At 41.8% G+C, this 20,194-nt stretch overlaps 3 protein-coding genes across 4 annotated transcripts; all 3 read right to left on the bottom strand.

The window, feature by feature from the left end:
• Positions 1-447: 447 nt before the first annotated feature.
• Positions 448-5,293, bottom strand: gpatch3 (G patch domain containing 3). Its single transcript, XM_017452918.3, has 7 exons — positions 4,826-5,293; positions 3,894-4,372; positions 3,514-3,688; positions 2,615-2,674; positions 2,357-2,478; positions 1,216-1,343; positions 448-1,092 (listed from the first exon to the last, which is right to left on the bottom strand). Exons 1-7 carry the CDS (start codon positions 5,250-5,252, stop codon positions 939-941), a joined length of 1,545 nt encoding a protein of 514 aa, XP_017308407.1. The 5' UTR covers positions 5,253-5,293; the 3' UTR covers positions 448-938.
• Positions 5,294-6,163: 870 nt separating this feature from the next.
• On the bottom strand, positions 6,164-16,121 carry smpd5 (sphingomyelin phosphodiesterase 5). 2 transcript variants are annotated; one of them, XM_017452915.3, is made up of 8 exons: positions 15,738-16,121; positions 12,089-13,265; positions 11,302-11,377; positions 11,043-11,183; positions 9,808-9,897; positions 9,092-9,155; positions 7,175-7,334; positions 6,164-6,806 (listed from the first exon to the last, which is right to left on the bottom strand). In XM_017452915.3, exons 2-8 carry the CDS (start codon positions 13,148-13,150, stop codon positions 6,705-6,707), a joined length of 1,695 nt encoding a protein of 564 aa, XP_017308404.1. In that variant the 5' UTR covers positions 13,151-13,265; positions 15,738-16,121; the 3' UTR covers positions 6,164-6,704. The 2 variants fall into 2 exon arrangements, with proteins under 2 accessions (XP_017308404.1, XP_017308406.1); XM_017452917.3 differs by lacking the exon at positions 15,738-16,121 and adding an exon at positions 13,421-14,078.
• Positions 16,122-17,689: 1,568 nt separating this feature from the next.
• Positions 17,690-20,064, bottom strand: LOC108256261 (uncharacterized). The gene is made up of 4 exons (XM_053674781.1): positions 19,752-20,064; positions 18,709-18,867; positions 18,465-18,589; positions 17,690-18,111 (listed from the first exon to the last, which is right to left on the bottom strand). Exons 1-4 carry the CDS (start codon positions 20,062-20,064, stop codon positions 17,779-17,781), a joined length of 930 nt encoding a protein of 309 aa, XP_053530756.1. The 3' UTR covers positions 17,690-17,778.
• Positions 20,065-20,194: the final 130 nt, after the last annotated feature.

The following is a 20,194-nucleotide window of genomic DNA, read 5'->3' as shown; positions in this document are numbered from 1 at the left end:
AAATGAATGAAATAAAGCACTATTTTTAGGAGTATATTTAAAGAGTATGTTAAAACTCTTGCATAACACTTCTTATAACCACATTTATTTATTTTGTTTTAAAACTATAATAAATATAAATAGATTCAATTTTTTTTAGTACAGTTCTTTGTTTGACGGTGGGAATTTACCTCTTTTTAGATACCTCTTAGTATCTTTCTAACATACATCTTTTTTATGTTAGTTAATTTAATAATAATTATAAAGTTAATATACCATACTATGAATAGAAGTTATTTTTATGTAAAAATAATTGCCAATATTCTTCACTTGCTCAGTTTAAACATCTCACTAAAAACTTTTCACAACATTTTAAACTATAAAACGTTTTGCAGAGCAGTAAGTGTAGGTAACATTTCTTGTCTAAATTATTTTTCTTTTTCATTATTGACATGTTTGACTGGGTCGTTAGTAGTAAAAAATAAATCTTTATAATAAAGCACAGACACAGCAGCACAAATTGTCCATTCTGATTTGTAGTGCAGGTTTCATGAAACAATTTCAGCTAAATAAAAACAATCACTGGTCAAAATATTGTAAAAAGTGTATGTTTTAGTAAATGAATAACGGCAACGAGTCATTTGTGAGTCAAAAGAATCGACTCATTGTTGAGATGAGCCAAATGAATCTGACTCACTGAAAAGAGTCACAGTTCCCATCACAGACATTTTGTTTCTTGGTACTTAAAGTCACAAAATGATGCAAAAAAAACAAAACAAAAATTAACACCCTTTAAAACAAGGGGATATAAATATCATTTCAGACCTCTAATCCAATACAAGACCTAAAAAACAAACAAAAAAACAAAACAAAAAGAAAACACAAACAAAAAGAACATTTCTTGAATTCTAAACCGATTAAAAAGGTCAGCTTTGTGGCTCGGCGCTTTCCTCCGGAGGTCAGTGTGTGTGTTTCATGCTGCTGCTCGGCTGCCGGCGGAGGAGTGTGTCGCCCCGGTCGATGTCTTTCGGCTCGTCGTAAACGGTGGATATGTGAAAATCAGGCCGAGGTTTTTTAAGCGGTTGAAAAGAGCTGAGCTTTTCCCCGTGATACCTGCAAAGAAAAACAAGTCAGTTTGAGAAAAAAAAAAAAACCACACCACTGCATCATTAGCGCGAGGAAATAAATAAAATAACAAAAAGAATAAAATTAAATAAATAAAGTGCACGAACTCACCCGAAGCCTCTCTTACAGTTAGGATGCTGTCCTTCGCTCTCTAAAGCCTCGGGAATCCCTGAGCGAGAATGTCCGAGTCCTTCGCCATCTTTCCAGCCCCGTTTCTCCATCAGACGCCGCCCCACGCCCTACAACACACACACAGCCTCAGCAATCAGATTTGCCGTGTACAGCATTACAGTAACACTCCGCCTGAGCGATATAATGATTTAATCGTCTCTACACGAGATCGCGGTGCCACGATATCCGATGACGGTTTTTCCCTCTGATTATATTTTGCATCCAAACTCTGAAATCAAACACAGGAGTACGCTAGTACGAGTCCGAACTCGAAACTACGCCTTCTTTTACGCCATCTTTTTCTCCCCCAATAAAAACGACAGACGAGCCAATCAACGTAAGAACCTGGAATGACTGACAGGTGCATAGGCGTATTTAACGTTTCGATATTAACTGAAAGCCCCGCCCCTTTCCTCCGTATCCCATGCTGTCGAGTTGACGACTAACACGCCGCCGTCCACACTTTCTGCCACGGGAAACGTTTTGAGTCCGTTAATATGAAGGAAATCAAATCTCTCAGCGTGTATCTGCAGGGCGTATCTGTGCTTCACGAAGCTAACGTTAGACACAGGCCTACATGTAAATCAAATGATCTTTTTACAATAACGTTAATGTTGATCATTTAACCGAGCGATTAAATATGCTGTGTTTGTTTTTGCTCTCCTTTGCTGGTCAGCACTCGGACGCGTTCGAAAGCGTTCAAAATGTCGGCCATGTTGATTTGTAAATTTCTACTTTGTAAAACGACTACAGGAAAAATGTTACGTTATGGTTTTTGTTCACTATTTACTGCGCATTACAGAATTATCTAAAAAAATAATAATAATAATAATAATAATAATAATAATAATAATAATGCCGCATCCAGCAGAGTTTTCCTGACTGCCACTGCCTGCAAGCAGCTCCTGACTACATTACTACCCCTTCCGCTATTCTCCAGAAACTAAACAGGAAGAAACGCTCGTTTTCCCATCTTTACTTAGGTTTATTATCAGCTCTGGACGACTAAATCGTTTATCATGATATATTTTTTTCCTCAAATGGTAATCGTGAGAGATCAACGCGGCGAAACGTTCTTTACCTTAGTGAATCTCTCGAAGATGCCGATTTTCTGCTGGCTGCTCTCCGGCTGCTCCACGCCGTCCCTCAGTCGCTTCTCGTAGCGCATGCGGACGTAGTCTCTAGAGTCCATGTCTCCTCCGTCTGACCGGCAGCAACGTCGTAACCACGGCAACGTGCAGTTAGAAATAAAGTGGCATGAAATAAAATTCTTCATGGCTCAGAGTTACTCATGATGATGACAGCTTTTCCAGTTTGTTTGTTTAAATCGTTATCGTACCTTTATCGTAGTAGACGCTCATGTCGACGTCCCAGTCGTCTGCCGTCTGCTCGTCAAAATCTACAAAAAGATCAAAACGAGTCAGGAACGAAGGGCCATGAAGTGCACACTGTTACTACGGACTGGATTTAACTGCGGTGTAATGACCACACGGTTAACGAGCCTCACTCAGCACTTCCTGTCACGCTTCAAGGTGAAGGTCGAAGGGAATTCACCACCTCAACAGCTGTAAACATTACCCAAAGCTCCGTTCCTGAACATATACGATTAGTTAAAGAATCCGTTACACGGTGACAGATCTTTTACAATAAATATACTCTTTACGGGGTTTTTTAAATTATAATTTCTGGTTTTTAAATCCATTTTATATACATTTTAATTATTTGTGTAGTTTATTTTAATTATTTGCCATTTTTAATTATTTATTACAGCTTTAATCTGCTTTTTTATTTTGTATTTTAACTTGAATATGTGATAAACTTTCAGGCTTTTTAAATCAACAGTATATTATTATTATTTTCATTTTTAAGCCCTTTTTTATTTATTTATTCATTTATAATATTTGATTATTTGTCATTTTTAAACAATTTTATACAGCTTTAACATTTAATCCCTTTCTTAATTGCTTGAATTTTTAAATGTTAAATATTTGAATGATGGTTTTAACATTTTAATGACCTTTTTTATTTACTTTTATTGCATTTTTTTTTAACTTGTGTTAATTATTTGTATTTACTTTACTTTGTATATTTTATGCTTTAAAAATGAGGAAAAACTAACCTGGATAAATCTAAATATTTAAATGATGATTTGTCTTTGTGCTGCTAATCAGGTTGTGTAAAAGCGAGTGTTAGATGTAAGTGCAGATGTTAGTGCAGATGTGCAGTGCGGTGACTGACCCCCCTCCTCCTCCTGCCAGTACTGAGCGTCGGTGTAGAAGACGAGGCCCGATCCTCCTTTCTCCCACTTCAGCTCGATCTCCTCCTCGTACAGACGCTCTTTACTCCTCTCCTGAGACGTCACGTCCTCGTGCAGAGCCTCGTGTCTCTCCCATTCCTCACACCGATCATCGTCCTGAGACACACACACACACACACACACACACACACACACACACACTTGTACTGTTTCAGTGCAACACAACAGGAAGTGATCCGTACATAGATCCTGTGCAACTTGTTCAGCGTAGGCGTGTGCCAATATTTTTGCACCACAACAATAATAAAACCTTTAATTGTGTCTTTTATTATATTTTCATCACGGTATGAAAATTACTCACATCGTCTGGGCCTGACTCCTCATCCTCCTCCTCCTCCTCCATCTCCGCCCCTGCCACTGACCGGTCCGCTCTGATTGGCCGGTCCTGGTTCTCGTGCGTCCCGTCTCTAGGTTTCTCAGCGCTTGTCCGTGGAGGGACACCCCCCGGGCCGCAGATCTCTACCCCTCCCGCAGTGAACACACTCTCCTCTCTCGCCGTCACCACGGCCGTGTTGTAGTGGTAGGGGACGTTGCCGTAGCGACGGTGCGACCCCGTTTTGGGGAAGGTGAGGCCGAGTTTGCGGATGAGGCGCGGAGGGAAGCGACAGGACTGAATGAGCTGCAGGAACACGGTGACCGGTGTGCCCACGTTACCGGCGGGCATTAGAGCGGGCGGAGTCAGCTCGGGCAGGGCGTGTAGATCGGCTTTAGTGAAACACGCCGTGTGCGCAGTGTGACGCCTCAGCTCCGCCTTCGTCTTATACGGGAACACGTCCGGATCTGCGACGGGAAAAGAAGCAACAGTGAGTCGGTTCACTTACAGACGGAGCTTCGTCTCTGAAACGAGCTGCAATCGTTCCCGAAAATCACTTTTTAACCATCGACTTTTTTACTTTTCCAATTTATTTAATTCATTTTTAAAGTTTACATTTTTAAAACATCTTTTTACCTGTCTTTACTATATATACACTTTTGTCAATTAAGTTAATTTCACATGCTGGCGTCCTTGATGTTGACAAAGGGCTAGAGATGAGCAGGTTCAGGTGGGGCTGGGGGCGGGGTTAACTTCCGGGTCGGAATGAAAACACAATCAGAAAGCTAAGATGAAGAAAACTAGGAGGTCTAATTACATGTCCATATTGCGAATTACGGTTTTTCTGAGGTTCGATTATCACAAGCTTGGGAGCACTTTTAAAAATCACAGATTGTATCTTTAATGGAAGAGAAACTCACCGGTGTGATCGGACACTTTAATCCTCCGGATCAGACACCGCTTTACGAGCCAGTTTCCCTTCGAGTCGATCCACTGATTTCCGCCGTACATCTTCACAAAGCGCTCCGCTTCTCTTCCTCTCACAGACACAACACAACAACACGAAGCTTCAGCTTTCACCTCGCTCTTTTTCTCACCTCCATCCTCCTCCTCCTCCTCTTCTTCTTCTTCTTCTTCCTCCTCTGTCCTTTTTTGTGTCTGTCGCTGAGCATTTTCTGCTTCAGCTGTGTTTATTCTCACTTCCGGTCTGTGTCGGTAATGAAAACACAAAAATCCCCCGCTTTCTATAAACTGGCTGAAATAATTTCTCAGATCGACCGAGCGAAATTTTACAGGAATGTTGTTTACCACGAAATATATTCCATTTTCGAACTCCGCGGCCGCCATCTTTGTTATGAGGTTCTAACCGGAAACCGGATGTTGGCGATTTTACAATAAAAGTCGCAAACGCAAACAAAGGTTCTTGGCACTGTACACACACACACCTCTGGAAAGATGTCAGTATATTTATTAGAATCCATATTGAGTCAGATTTTAGTATTTTGTTATTAATTTAATTATTATTAGGGGGAAATATTTTATTTAATTTTTTTAAAGCAAAAAAAGGCTGAATTTATTCACTTGATTTGAAATATTTATGTAATTCTGTCTTTTTCTTCTCCCTCGTCTTTGTTTTAATGTACTCCTTATTTCTCTTGTATCTTTTTCAGCGCTCTGTTAAATTGTTAATGGATGGATCGATGCCGTGTGTTTTTGTATTAATGCAATAAGAAAAGGGGGAAAACGCAAACAAAAGTTCTGCTTTGTACATTTTATAGAAACTCAGATTATTAATATTTTTTTAAACAACTTCATAAAAAAGCAGATCACGTCCTAAGTGCATTAGCGGCTTATTTTATTTGATAATTTGTTCAAATATAATTGGCATGTTTGTTTATATAAAATCAATTGTTTTTTAAATTAAATATTCGAGGGTTAAAGAAAAGCTACCAGAGTGCATTGTGGGATTTTTTCTTTCACTATGCTTTTAGAAATGAGTCTAAAATGACAAAGTTTACAAAATAATGCACTACAGAGTAAATACTGTTATTTTTAATAACAATTTCTTCTTCATATAAAATAACTGACTTTTCTGTTTTTAGCTCTGTTGATTTTTATAATAGCATTTTTTTTAAAAGAAAAGAATCTTTGCTCAAAATTGCATACTTTTCTTTCTTGTTTTAGGTCTTTGTACATCTGATCCTCATTGAACACTTTGTTTAAAAATGAACAAAAGACTCGAAATAGAAACGAAATCATCAGTTTGAATAGTGTCACTTTTTATTAAAATAGATTACATGAATCATCTGTGTGTGTGTGTGTGTGTGTGTGCGTGTGTGTGTGTGAGAGAGAGTGTGAGTGAGAGAGAGAGAGAATAGAAAAACAAAACCTAAGTAATAAAAGGTGGATGTTTATTGCCGGTGAGGTCGGAGTCTCTCAGTGGATCCTAAACCATGCACGAGGTAACGACTTTAATACAATCCACACTGTGGCAGTGCAAAATTTACAGTTCATTTCATTTAATTCGATTATTTTTTTTTTTTTAAAAAGCAAAGAAAAGTGTCTTCATTAAAAAGTGTCTTCATTACATCAGAAGTGTCAGAACTTTCACCCTGATAAAAGAGTGTGATAAAATCAGGATTTATCTCCTGATATATAAAACACCGGTACAGCACAGGTTCAGCTGCAGTTTATTCCATACTCCTGTCCTGTCTGAAGCTCTCTCTGTGTGTGTGTGTGTGTGTGTGTGTCTGTGTCTGTGTGTGAGTGAGTGAGTGAGAGAGTGACGTGTGTTCCAGCTCATGAGCCTGAGGAGTCGAGCGTGACGGCGAGTCTCATGCTGACGGGGATGTGATCCGTTAAAGTCGCCAGCTGGGTCACGTACGTAAACTCCTCGACCTCCTGAAAGACGAACAGAAGAAAAGAAAAACAAAACCATCTTTCAGCTTTAATAATAATAATAATAATAAAATAATAATAATAATCAGGACCGGTTTCTCCGCTCTGTAGAGGCGTGACGGTGTAAAGCAGCGCGTGAGTCAGAAAGCAAGCAGATTTCCCCTCATGCATAACGAAGACAAACATACAGGAGGGGAAAAGGAAAGCAGCACGGACACAATAAGAGAATTGTCCGTGCACAGCCCGCAACTTCTCCTTCCACTACAGCTTCACACCTCCAGGGTCGGGGGTTCGAGTCCCACCGTGGCCCTGTGTGTGTGGAGTTTGCATGTTCTCCCCGTGCTGCGGGGTTGAGTTCTGCCGCGTCTCACCGTGTGGCAGCGCTCAGTCAGATTGCTCTCTCTGTACAGGAGGTAGTCGATACGGCGGCCCACCCAGGCCTCCCCGGGCTCGGGGTACACGAGAGGGGCGTCACCGCGGGGTAAGGGGGGCGCCAGGTACAGCTTACGCAACTCTTCATTTTCCAGAGTCCTGCAGACATTTTCGCACAGTTTTAAACGTAGAGACGGAACAATACCACGTTTCCTTTCTGATACTGAAGACTTTCTTTAAAAGATACCAAGCTTTAAAAATATATAGTTTTTAACTGAAGCACTTTACAGTTTAAACTCCTTCACAGAAACATCACTTACATTAAATATAATGTAAATAAATATAATTAAATATAATCAAGTATAAACTATAACTATAATAAAAATCAATCCTAACAACATTTTTAAAAAAAATACAGTCCAGTTTCTTTTCCTGCTCCAAAAATGTTCTTTTTCCAAACTTTGGCATTTGTTACAGGTTTCAAAATTATTGGCACCCTTGGTAAAGATGGGTATAATATAAGATGTGTTATGGGGAAGGACAGAGGGCAAGAGGAGTGGTCACAAGAGAGGACTCCGGACCCTGGAGGATCTGGAGAGGATCTGTACTGAGGAACCGTCTCAGATTCCTCACTCTGTGTTCTCTGAGTGTTTCAGATTGAGCGATACAGGAGAAGCGCTGTTATATTAGCGACGGGTGGTGGTGCAGTACAAAGTACCAAACGTGAGGGTGCCAATAATTATGATAAATCTGTTTTTGTTGGAAAACGTTTTTGTTTTTGTTTTTAAAACAGATTTTTGATTTTGTTTGAATAAATTTACATCAATTAAAAGTTCGTTTCGGTCATATTTACAGCGTGACTTTTTTTTATTTTACGCCATCTTTACCGAGGGTGCCAATAATTCTGGTGCTGACTCCCTGTTTTATTTATTTATAGTTTTTTTTTTTTTTTTTAAAGTACCATCATGTAGCCATGGAATAATCATTCATAATCAAGAAAAGCTCATTTATAACCGAAACAGATTGATTTCCTCTGTTATAAACGTGTCATAATAATTAATTAACCAATTAATCACTGAATGAATGAATGAACAAATAAATGAATAAATAAATGAATGAATGAATGGATAGATGGATGAATGAATGGATGAATAAATGAATGGATGGATGAATGAATGAATGAATGGATGGATGAATAAATGAATGGATGGATGAATGAATGAATGAATGGATGGATGGATGGATGAATGGATGGATGAATGAATGGATGGATGGATGAATGAATAAATGGATGAATGAATGAATGAATGGATGGATGAATAAATGGATGGATGGATGAATGAATGAATTAATGGATGGATGGATGAATGAATAAATGAATGGATCAATGGATGAATAAATGAATGGATGGATGGATGAATGGATGGATGAATGAATGGATGGATGGATGAATGAATAAATGGATGAATGAATGAATGAATGGATGGATGAATAAATGGATGGATGGATGAATGAATGAATAAATGGATGGATGGATGAATGAATAAATGAATGGATCAATGGATGAATAAATGAATGGATGGATGGATGAATGGATGGATGGATGAATAAATGAATGGATGGATGAATGAATGAATGAATGGATGGATGAATAAATGAATGGATGGATGAATGAATGAATGAATGGATGGATGAATAAATGGATGGATGGATGAATGAATGAATAAATGGATGGATGGATGAATGAATAAATGAATGGATCAATGGATGAATAAATGAATGGATGGATGGATGAATGGATGGATGAATGAATGGATGGATGGATGAATGAATAAATGGATGGATGGATGGATGAATGAATGGATGAATAAATGAATGGATCAATGGATGGATGGATGGATGGAAATGTGGTTCACCTCTGCAGGTTATCCGGAGTGTTTACGTCCTCATCGTATAAGGTAGGCTGCTGTAACAGAGTGCCTGGGGAATGGAGGTGAGGGAAAAAAAACAACACACAAACATCAAAAACAAAACAAAAACTAACTGATCGCGATCTGATATAATCTGATGTAACACGACAAATACAACTGTAAATGGACAAAAAGTACGGCATGTTGTTCATTAATAAATAAAAAATGGCGAATAGCTGTGGTGTAAGAGGAATAAAACACGCAGGGACGCGCTGTTTCGGGAAAATAACCAACTTCACACACAGAGCGTTTTATTCCTCTCACGCCACACGTCGTCTCGTCCTTTTTATCCGTTTATGGTTACATTTAATGTCGTGGAAGTGCAAAGTCCTCTGTCCTGAAGATGTGGGAAATCTTACAGTTACAGCTTTACTTCTGACTGTTACACAGCGCTGACACTGGAGACTCCTTCCACACACGCTACATAAACACACTTCTCCTCACAAACACTTCACCGTATCGACTATTATGAATGAGATCTACGTCACTACATGTCAATATAGCTGCACTACACGTGACTACACATCAATACACGTCACTTTATATCACTACACGTCATCATACGTCACTACACGTCACTATAGCTGTGTGTGTGTGTGTGTGTGTGTGTGTGTGTGTGTGTGTGTGTGTGTGTGTGTGTGTGTGTGTGTGTGTGTGTGTACCTATAGCCCAGGGTTTCTCTCGGCCCGCTGCTGCTCTGCACGGATCCATGTAGTCGTTAAACAGAGTGTGTTTCTGCTCCAGACCGTCGTCTGCACACGAAAACAAACAGACGAGAAACTGAACAAAACTCTCACACTGACTAGCGCTCACGAGGAAACGTTAACGATAACCGACGACGTTACCGCAGTTCCACTCAACACACCGCACACATAAACAGGAAGAGCTTAATAACCGTCAAGGCATTACCGTTATTTAAAACTCATGTTCAATACAACAACGACGAGTGATGAGCATGTGATTACCGCAGTCATGTCAGTGACGTTAGAAACTCGTTAGAAGACCTCGTCGTGTCTGTGTGATGTGAGTTACCGGGTGTATAAAAGTCTTTATAAACGCATAACAGCGTAGCGTTAAAGTGCTGCGCAGTTACACAGCTAAATAAAATGAAGTGATAAAAATAAGCAGATTAGCGACAGAAATAAAGAATAAAACAAAATGTAAATGAGCAAAAAATGAAAAGAATTTTAGAACAACGAAACAAAAAGAAATGAAAGAGAAAGATTGTGACGAGATTTAAAAAAAAAAAAAAAAACCTTAAATAAATTCACCAAAAAATTTTATTAAAAGAGAAATAAATCAAATAATTATTCAGCAGGAAGCTACAACTGTCAATTTGCTTCTGGAGTTAAAATCTAAATCTATCTATATATATATCTATCTATATATATATATATATATATATATATATATATATATATATATATATATAGTTATAAAATGAAAATAAAGATAAACTAAGCATGAGGAGATAAAAACACAAAAAAATGGAATAAAATGAACTATACAAGAGAAACTAAAGAACAGAGTTCATAAAATAATAAAATAAAAATATAAAGAGAAATATAGAATAAAATGCAGTGTAAATGGAAAAAAAAGAAAGATTTTTCGAATAATAAAGATCCAGTGGAGAAAAAAAAGGCAAAATTAACACAAGGAAATGTCAAAAAATGAGAAATAAGAAAATCGTTTTAGAAGAATAAAGTAATTATACAAATTAAAATATAAATACTGAAAACGTTGTGTATTTTACTGAATCTGAGTATATTACAAAGGAGGATTTATATATATAAAAATGTAAATAAATAAATAAATATTTTTTTTTTAAAGAGTGCATTTACGGGATATTGTTTGTTTGTTTGTTTGTTTGTTTGTTTGTTTGTTTGTGGTGACGTACCCGGAGAGCAGTTGTCGAAGTTGAAGTCTCCACAGAGCACGTCGAACACCACCACCTCGTCCTGCTGCCTGGTTGTGGTCTGGAACTCGCTGATCCACTGGGTGATCATCTCCAGCTGCTCACATCGGATCTCTCCATCTCCTAAACCCAGGAGGAGAAACCCCGCACCCACAGGTTCAGGAACTCTACAGAGACGGACACATTTCCGACGAGGCGTCCGAGATAAAAATACGGCGTGAGAGGCGTAAAAACTTCCTACCTACTGGAGCGTGAAGATGAGTGCAGTTAATAAACCCCACCATGTTCTTCTCTCCCTTCTGTAATCCGGTTTGTACCTGAAAACAAAAACCGCCTCAGAAACTGTAAACACCTTCATCAACGCATCAGCTCGCAAACATCCGTATCCTACATGCGCCTAAACGTCCGGATAAGGAGACTCACTGACGTCTGGGGATCGTATATTACCTGTTGAGTTACTGCGGAGTTAAGCCAATAAAACTAGCCGTTCGATGAGAATAAAAGTAATGGCGCGCGATAAAGGGAGGAAGAGGAAACGTCAGTGTGTCTATGAGCGCTCCGGGGTGCTGCAGTGGCTGAGCTGCGTTATTGGAAGATTTAACACACGCCTCGGATTAACGAGGCACTCGTCCTCCGTTTAGACCCCGTTTTGTTGTTTTCAGCTCTCTTTGCCTTTTATGGAGATCTGTGGGTGTGGCCAAATGTAAATGTGAAGGGAATACGCTCGGTAATTTAGAGCCGATTGGCGTTAATCATACATACATACGCACGGAATGAAGAAACTGTGAAGAAACTTAAACGGTAATTCATTTCAGTTCGGTTTTACGGACATTTACGCACAAACTTTAATAAAAGATTGACAAATAAGGCGAGATATCTGGGACAACAAAAGGAATATGATAGATATGACTAGTTAGTGATCGAACGTCGTACAAAACTAAATCACCAAGGAAACATATTTCAGTGTCGTTGTACTTGTTCCGAAGTTTCCTGTATGACGGCGTGTTACAAGCAGTTAGCACGTGCACCTTGAGAGAGAGCAGGCCCTTAGCGGCGAGAGCGTCCTCTCCTCGGCCGTTGGGGAAGCAGCGGTACTGCGCCTCCAACACCGGGTAGCGACTGGCCACCAGCAAGCCGCTGTTGAAGAACTTAAAGCAGGAGCCGGAGCTGCAGGCGTACACGCCTACGTCGTACAGGATGTGACCAAAGAGCGGAGACAAAATCTCAGCCAGCTTGGCCGCCGCCCTCTTATCGAACACTTCCTGCAGGCACAGGATGTCCACGCTGGCTGGAAACAGAGCCGAGACCTCCACAGGTGTGTGTGACGCTCGCGAAGGCTTCACGTGGCTTCCGTTCACCTGGAGTTCGTGAGTGTGATTGCTTGCTACGGCGCCTCCGCTGGACGTTTGGAGGATTTCTTTATCGCCGTCCACGGCCTGTTCTTCTGTGATTGGCGCTGAATTTTTAGAAACGTCCCCATTCTGTTCTGATGGCGCAGGATGAGCATTCGTGGTGCCGTAGGGGGCGGAGCCTGCGTTCAGGAGGCTGGAGGACGGGCTCAAGGCCGCGCAGCTACTTGGCGAGTCGACGAAAATACGGATATGCGGCCGGCTCACGCCCTGCACGATGTTGCGCCCGATGGAGAGCGCCCGCTGCTGCGTGTGAGCCAGGTTATTAAATCGCGCCAGACCCCCGGGCAGAAGGCACAGATTACCACTTAAAAACCCAAATGTCACCTTTCCAGACTCCTCCCATCCAGCGTTACGGTCCTGCATCTTAATCGTCACGTCCCGCTTCATATAGGAGAAGGGACGGCGTGCGAACTGGAGTGGCGCCCACAGCAGGAAACCCAGCAAAGCGAACGGCGCCGAGATGAGGAAAAGGAAGAGGAAGAGCAGCGAGCCAAAAAAAACCTCGAGCGGGTAGAGGTAGCACTCTTGCTCCCGTCTCCGCCTGCGCTCCAGCGTCGTGGACACACACGCGGCGATGAGTCGGTCCAGGAACCAGAAGCAGGGGAAGATGAGGCCCCATCCCAGGGCGTGAAGAGCCCCGACGAAGCCATTAGGGAAGGGCGATTCTCTCAGAGGCATCCCTCGTCTCACGACACCACAACAAGGACACGCAGCAACTCGGGACACGTCCAATCATCTCCCATCCGCCAGGGTTCTTTCATCCAGACGTCCAGCCTGCGGCCGAGTAATCTCCCTGCGAGTTTCAAAAAAAAAAAAACACCACGAGTGTATATTAAAGGAATACTCCAACATGTTCGGTCTAATCTCTATCTGATCTGCAGAGCTCTGGAGACGTTCTCCTGCCCTGAGAAAAGAACGCAGAAACGCATTTACTCCAGATTCACTTACCACTTAAGTCTAAAGGCAGACGTTCAGCTCACATTAAACCGAAATGAAGTCAATTCAGTGTGTTTGAGGAAATAAATCTGTAGCACCGGTCCTCTTCAGTACTTATTCGTAAGATACGTCTATAGTAGGAAGGTAATAAAAACATATAATCTATCTTTCCAAACACATGAACGGAAAAAAGAAAGACTGGCCTGACGGATCCAGACTTAAATCCCAGAAATACTCCAGTAATAATTACATTACACCACCTCCGACATGGAACACTAATCCCGTCCGAATAGGGCTTCAGAGAAAGAACTACTTTTTCCATATGGCTCTACTAGCGTATGGATATCACACGACCGGAACTTGCACTGGATCGTTACTGTAGGCTTTGGTACGACATTCTCTCATGTCTGCTTAATCGTCATCCTTATACCTTTATTCTTCCTGGATTCTGGGTGCAGGAAAACGTGTCCAGGTGTGTTAACATTCATCAGCCAAAGACTCATTTCAGATATCTCCTCTGCTTCACATATTTACCGTAATATCCTAATTTTAAATATGGATTTCAATCTGCATTACTCCGGAAAGCTCACACACACACCGAGATAATATCGTCTAGAAGTCGATACGAGTTCAAATGTCACATCCAACAACCCGGAATTTCCACTGAGATACCCAAAAGTCAATATCTGGTGTTTAATAGTCAAGATTTCATTCCTCCTCAAGTCTGAACTGACTATATATATATATATATATATATATATATATATATATATATATATATATATATATATATATATATATATAAAATATTTTAATGGTTTTCTTTAAATATAATATATGAAGCTGTTAAATATAATATAATGTAGTATAATATAGTCGAAAGCAGGACAGCAGTAAGGTCTAAATAATCCAGTAGACTTGTTTAGCGAAGGACTTTCACCCCTGATAATTAAACAGAAAGGTTGAGAGAAAGACATCTCGGGGTGAGATGAGGACAAGAACAGACATGCACACAGTAATCCAGCCCTCGCCATCTGTCCACATTTTACCATCTGTAGTCAGCACACGAGATAAAATCAACACACACCTCCGACATTACCTGTGTGTGTGTGTGTGTGTGTGATCACCACAATACCGGTTACGCAAAGCATTTCATACATGCAGAGAACTATTGTCTGGATCAAGGTGTGGTCATTTAGGTTGAACTTGTTTTTAAGCTCTGGGCGGCGTCCCGTTTGGAAACACGAGGGAACGGTGAGGCGAGGCTTGAAAACCTGAGACCACTGAATCGTTCACTGCTTTCACACCTTTTACAGGTGTGTTGATAAGAACTGGATCAGAGCTTATAGTTCCCGGTGGAGTCAGTGAGTGTTGCCAGATCCATGAGTTTTTCCTCCTGCAGGAATGCTTTTTAGGTTGTGTAGATTAGATCATTTATTCATTCAGTCTTCAGTAAATGGGTTTAGGGGTCGAGCGATAGCGGATTTTACCGATACCGATAACTACGCTGGGCGGTACCTTACGATAACCGATTAATCAACCGAGTTGAAGTTTTTAAATTTGATTCTGAATTAAAACCTAACACTCAAAAGTTAAATATTGCTGAATTTTATTATAAAAATAAACAGTACTGACTGTACCATGAAAATGTACTGTAGCTTTTTTTAAAATTAAATAAATATTAGCTATTAATAAATATTAAAGTAAATAAAAGTTAGACATCCAAACTGAACCAAAAAGTAACACGAATAGTCCCAGTGTCGCAGGTCATAAGGAAGCACAGCATCTGGAACACATGTTCTACCGGTTTGTGTTTTGGAGTCTGTAACACAAATCTGGCAACCCTGCACTAACGCCTAACACCTGATCCAACTCACCCTTCGTTTTGAATAAAAAAAAAAAATCTATATTTATTAGATTAGAGTTCACTCCAGAAGCTTCAGCAGAAGTGTCTAAATGCTCTGAGGAGCTGAAGTGAAAGGGAGAAAGAAAAGCAGGTCAGAATGCAGGGCCGGAAATGCAGCAGTGACTCCTGAGAAATGAATCAAAAGCGGATAAAATAAACAGGGTGTCTTATGGGCGATGACGTCAGAGCGGAACCGCGGAACCGCGGAGCCTCGCTGCCGAATCGACTCGCGGAATCGATTCCTAAATGCTAGAAATGTGATGGAGCTCCCAAGATCGAAGACTCGACTCAAGACGAGCAGCGGTGGAACCCCAGCTCCATTTTTATCCCCTTTTACATGTTTAGCTAAAATCTTCCCCAACACGGGTGGGCTAGGTGTTAGCACAGCGAGCTAGCTGAAGTTTACCTGGTCGGTGCACTCACCTGACTGAGGCTCGGTTCTGTTGCTGCTCCAAAACGCGAGGGTTTTAAACACGAGCTCCGACTTTCATCTTACTGTGCACCTCAATCAGCACAAAACCGGAACACTGATTGCAGTTTGACTCGTTTCCCCTCTCTCTCTCTCTCTCTCTCTCTCTCTCCAGCGGTTTCGTTCACTCGAGAAGCACCCTATTAAGTCAGGCTCGCCCCCGCGCGCCTCTGCGCGTTCCCGCGACTTGTATTAAAGGTGTGGTGGAAGCAGAGCTAAGCTAAGTTTACCTCACAGCTTTAAAACATCCTGTAAGCGTTTCTGCATCGTTTGAACCTCCTACATGAACCATACGAGATAATAAAAGTTCCATTCCATCCAGTTTTATCTGCCACAAAAGCAGCTTTACAGAAATCCGGATGTAGGTTTAGATCTGGTGGTGAGGTGTTGAGGGAAAAAACTCCCTGACAGGAAATGACACTAAATAGCCAACATCCATTAGTGACAACTGCGATTATAAACCATTCTCAATAACTGTGTTATGAACAGACTCTCTTTCTGTAACTGCGTTCTCCTGCCCGGGGTCGTGGTGGATCCGGAGTGTATCCTGGGAACGCTGGGCGTGAGGTGGGAAAATAGATACGGGATGGGACGCCAATCCACCTCAGCGCACCTTTCACGCTCACGTTCACACCATTTAACATAGCCGGTCCACCTGATGGTATGTTTTTGGAAGGAAACTGGAGAACCCAGGGGATCCAACAACCCTGCTGGAAAAAACAAAGCAATAGAAACCATCATAGAATTTCTAATGGTTTCCACTACAAATACCATTACTAACCATTAAAACCATTATCGAATGGTTTAAATTACATTCAACCCCGATTCTAAAAAAGTTGGGACAGTATGGAAAATGCAAAACAAAAGTCATTTGAAAATGTGTTGAATTATTTTACGCTTCATGATGCGCCACACGTTCTCAGTGGGAGACGGGTCTGGACTGCAGCAGGCCACGCTCGCACCTGCACTCTCTGCTTACGCAACCATGCGCTTGTAATCCGGGCAGAATGTGGTCTGGCGTTGTCCTGCTCTGGATGGCAGAATATGTTTCTCCAAAATGTCTACATATCTTTCTGCATTAATGCTGCCCTTACAGATGTGCAGGCTACCCATACCATGGGCACTGACACGCCCCATACCATGACAGACGCTGGCTTTTGGACCTGACGCTGAGAACAGCTCGGACGGTCCTTTTCCTCTTTACCCCGGAGAACACAATGCTTTTTTGTCCAAACACTATTTGAAATGTCGACTCGTTGGACCACAAAACACGATTCCAATGTGCTACTCTCCATCTCAGATGAGTCCGAGCCCAGAGAAGTGGGCGGAGCTTCTGCTTTGCATAGTAAAGCCTTAACTTGCATCTGTGGATGCAGCGGCGAATGGTGTCGACTGACAAAGGTTTACCAAAGTATTCCCGAGCACGTCGTTTTTTGTTTAAATACAAGTCAACGTACATTTACACATCACTCCTCTTTGTTTTTATTAGCATTTTCCATACTGTCCCAACTTTTTCGGAATTGGGGTTGTAGAATTAAGAATGTAGGTCTTTAATGGTATCCACTAGACATAACATGCCACCAATAGAAGGCAACAAATTACCAGTAGAGACCCACAGGGACCATTACAGTACAGTTTCCATTAAAACCAAGACAATTCCCATTCTAACCATTAAAACCATTACAAATTCCAATACAAATTACGAATCAGGATCAAACCGGGATCAACAGTGATGTAAAATGCTAAGCTGGAGGCCATTAGCTTTCCTTACTCATTAGCTACATTAGCCTGGCATCCTCAGTTAAAGTGTGATAACGGTTCCATTAAGTCTGTTATTGTTCTTCTTGGTGTGTGGAAGGTGATCATATCTGTGAACTGTATAATAAATAAAAACATGAGCAGTAACTTCATGTTCCAGGTTGTTTTAATGACTAACACGAGTCCTTAGGTTATGTAGAAGCTTGGGGAACGTGAGATAGCGCACACAAGTTAGCGCTACCACAGGAGGAGCGGCATTCCGTCCTTCTGCGCCAGGTAGGACAGGCAGCCGAAGAGGACCAGCAGGTCTTTCAGCAGGCTGGGCGGAGCCGTCTCCATCATCGCACGCTGCAGGACGTCCAGGTCGTTGTGGCCCCACTCCCGAGCCGTGTGTGTGTCCGGGCGGTCCTTCAGGATGCCGTACGTGTTGATGATGAACTCGGTGAAGGGAGGATGGAGCGTCAAGTTGTAGCCCAAAACACCGAGCCTATTCATCAGATCCTCATAGCGCTCGATGAGCTCAGACCTGTACGCCTCGTCCACCTGACCCGTCAGAGGATGCGTAGACACCTGCCGAGGACATTTCCATGATGTCACTGCTGTGACCTACGACCTGTACACAGCTTATCTGTGCAGTAACATATAACATATAACTCACCTGTACTTTGACCTATGATCTATACTACCTCAGCTGTATTATGACCTATGACCTGTACTAGCTCACCTGTACTAAAAGACCTATACAGCCTCACCTGTACTTTGACCTATGATCTATACTAGCTCACCTGTTTTATGACCTATGACTTATACTGGTTTACCTGCACTTTGACCTGTGACCCATAATAGATCACCTGTACTTTTACTCGTATTATTGTGTTAGGATCTATACTAACTCACCTGTCCTTTGACCTACACTAACTCACCTGTATGATCTTGTCCAGTATGTTCTGCACGGTGAAACCGTACAGTCTCGTCTGTTTGTAGAAGATGTGGGAGAGGATCCTGCGCTCCAGCTGGAAGGCCATTTCCCCCAACATCCTCTCAGAATCTGCGGGTCGCATCAGAAAACGTTTTAACGCTTCTACATACGTTTTAGTGTAGAAAACAAAGAAAGTGTGAATTAACAACAACAACATCAACACGTATGTCTGAGAGAACGGAACTCACCTTTCACCGTCTGGCAGGACGAGGAGTGCGTGTCAGGACATGCAGGTCTGCCCTGCGTGTTTCTGAGAGGAGACGACGTGCAACAAGGTCTGATAAGACCGTCTCTGAACGAGCTCTCGCCCACGACGTCGTCGCGCCACTGGAGCATGGATTTCCTCCCTGAATCACACACTCGTCACGAGCACAAAAACATTCTCAAAACACGGTGACTTTTTAAACTGCTCAGGACAAACAAGGGCCTCGTGAAACGCTATCACAAAATGTAAAACCAGTCATTTGTGTAAATTCAGTTATTATTGTGTTTCATGGACTATAATGTAAACATCTGTTGTGTGAAGTAACTCATTCAGGGCAGAACTAAATAAAAAACTAAATGCGACTTTAATGATTCCTCCTATTTATTTATTTTAATTATTAATGATAATTTTGCAGATTCTGCAAGGGGTATGTAAACATATGAGCACAACTGTAATATAACTATTTATTCCCTCTCTCTCTTTTTTTATTTTTTATTCCTGAACACATTCTGTCCAAGCTGCTTTATTTATAAGCGACTTGTTTTTGAGCTTTTTATGTTTTGGATTAAAACTGGTTGAAATCAGTGAACCAGACTAATCACTACAGCAACAAGACGATCATCCATCCATCCATCCATCCATCTTCTACACCGCTTATCCTTCCTTCAGGGTCACGGGGAACATGGAGTCTATCCCAGGGAGCATGGGGCACAAGGCGGGGTACACCCTGGACAGGGTGCCAATCCATCGCAGGGCACAATCACATACACACTCACACACCCATTCATACACTACGGACACTTTAGACACGCCAATCAGCCTACCATGCATGTGTTCGGACTGGGGGAGGAAACCGGAGTACCCGGAGGAAACCCCCGCAGCACGGGGAGAACATGCAAACTCCACACACACAGGGCCACGGTGGGAATCGAACCACTAAGCCACCGTGCGCCCCAAGACGATCAACATAAACATATATTCCCAACGCTGCGTTGTGATTGCGTCTGAGCTGCTGATGTGGATTACCTGCACTGATCTGGCTTTTCTCCATGACCGTATGGTTGGTTGAGTGGAAGCTGTCCAGGATCGAGCGCAGCTCCAGATTTTCCTTCACCACACTCTGCAGCGTTTTCAGATCCTCCACCTCATGCCTGAGCCTCTCGTTTTGAAGAAACAGCTCCGCATTAAAGTCACGTTCATCCATTACTATCGAAAACCTTCCAACCGTAGACGAAACAGACAAACAAGCTTCACCTCTGAGACCGAGCAGCAGAATGAGGGGTTTGCGAGTTCTAACCCACAACAGTGAAGAGCATTTTGGAATGTGTGTGTGTTGCATCACAGAGACGTGATTCCACAGTTCTGTTCCAATTCCGTGGCACTTTTTAAGCGTTGTGATTGGCCAGCGGTTCGTTCTTAAAACTGAGGCACCAATCGGAACCATTTGAATGCGTTTCCACTGGACGGTT

The sequence above is a fragment of the Ictalurus punctatus genome, chromosome 23 (genome assembly GCF_001660625.3).
Source record: "Ictalurus punctatus breed USDA103 chromosome 23, Coco_2.0, whole genome shotgun sequence".
NCBI lineage: Eukaryota > Metazoa > Chordata > Actinopteri > Siluriformes > Ictaluridae > Ictalurus > Ictalurus punctatus.
The sequence above is the reverse complement of the archived record's forward strand: the minus strand, read 5'-3'. Positions and strand labels throughout refer to the sequence as shown.

Excerpts from the sequence above, each read along its gene's own strand:
- smpd5 (XM_017452915.3), bottom strand. The coding sequence starts at position 13,150 with ATGCCTCTGAGAGAATCGCCCTTCCCTAATGGCTTCGTCGGGGCTCTT. Across the intron at positions 9,898-11,042 it reads CTTCGACAACTGCTCTCCGG|ACGACGGTCTGGAGCAGAAA; the intron begins GTACGTCACCAC and ends TTTCGTGTGCAG. Across the intron at positions 7,335-9,091 it reads ACTCCGGATAACCTGCAGAG|GACTCTGGAAAATGAAGAGT; the intron begins GTGAACCACATT and ends AAATGTCTGCAG.
- gpatch3 (XM_017452918.3), bottom strand. The coding sequence starts at position 5,252 with ATGGCGGCCGCGGAGTTCGAAAATGGAATATATTTCGTGGTAAACAAC. Across the intron at positions 3,689-3,893 it reads AGGAGTCAGGCCCAGACGAT|GACGATGATCGGTGTGAGGA; the intron begins GTGAGTAATTTT and ends TGTGTGTCTCAG. Across the intron at positions 1,093-1,215 it reads AACTGTAAGAGAGGCTTCGG|GTATCACGGGGAAAAGCTCA; the intron begins GTGAGTTCGTGC and ends TTTTCTTTGCAG.
- LOC108256261 (XM_053674781.1), bottom strand. The coding sequence starts at position 20,064 with ATGCAACACACACACATTCCAAAATGCTCTTCACTGTTGTGGGTTAGA. Across the intron at positions 18,868-19,751 it reads GAAAAGCCAGATCAGTGCAG|GGAGGAAATCCATGCTCCAG; the intron begins GTAATCCACATC and ends TGTGTGATTCAG. Across the intron at positions 18,590-18,708 it reads GTCCTGCCAGACGGTGAAAG|ATTCTGAGAGGATGTTGGGG; the intron begins GTGAGTTCCGTT and ends TGCGACCCGCAG.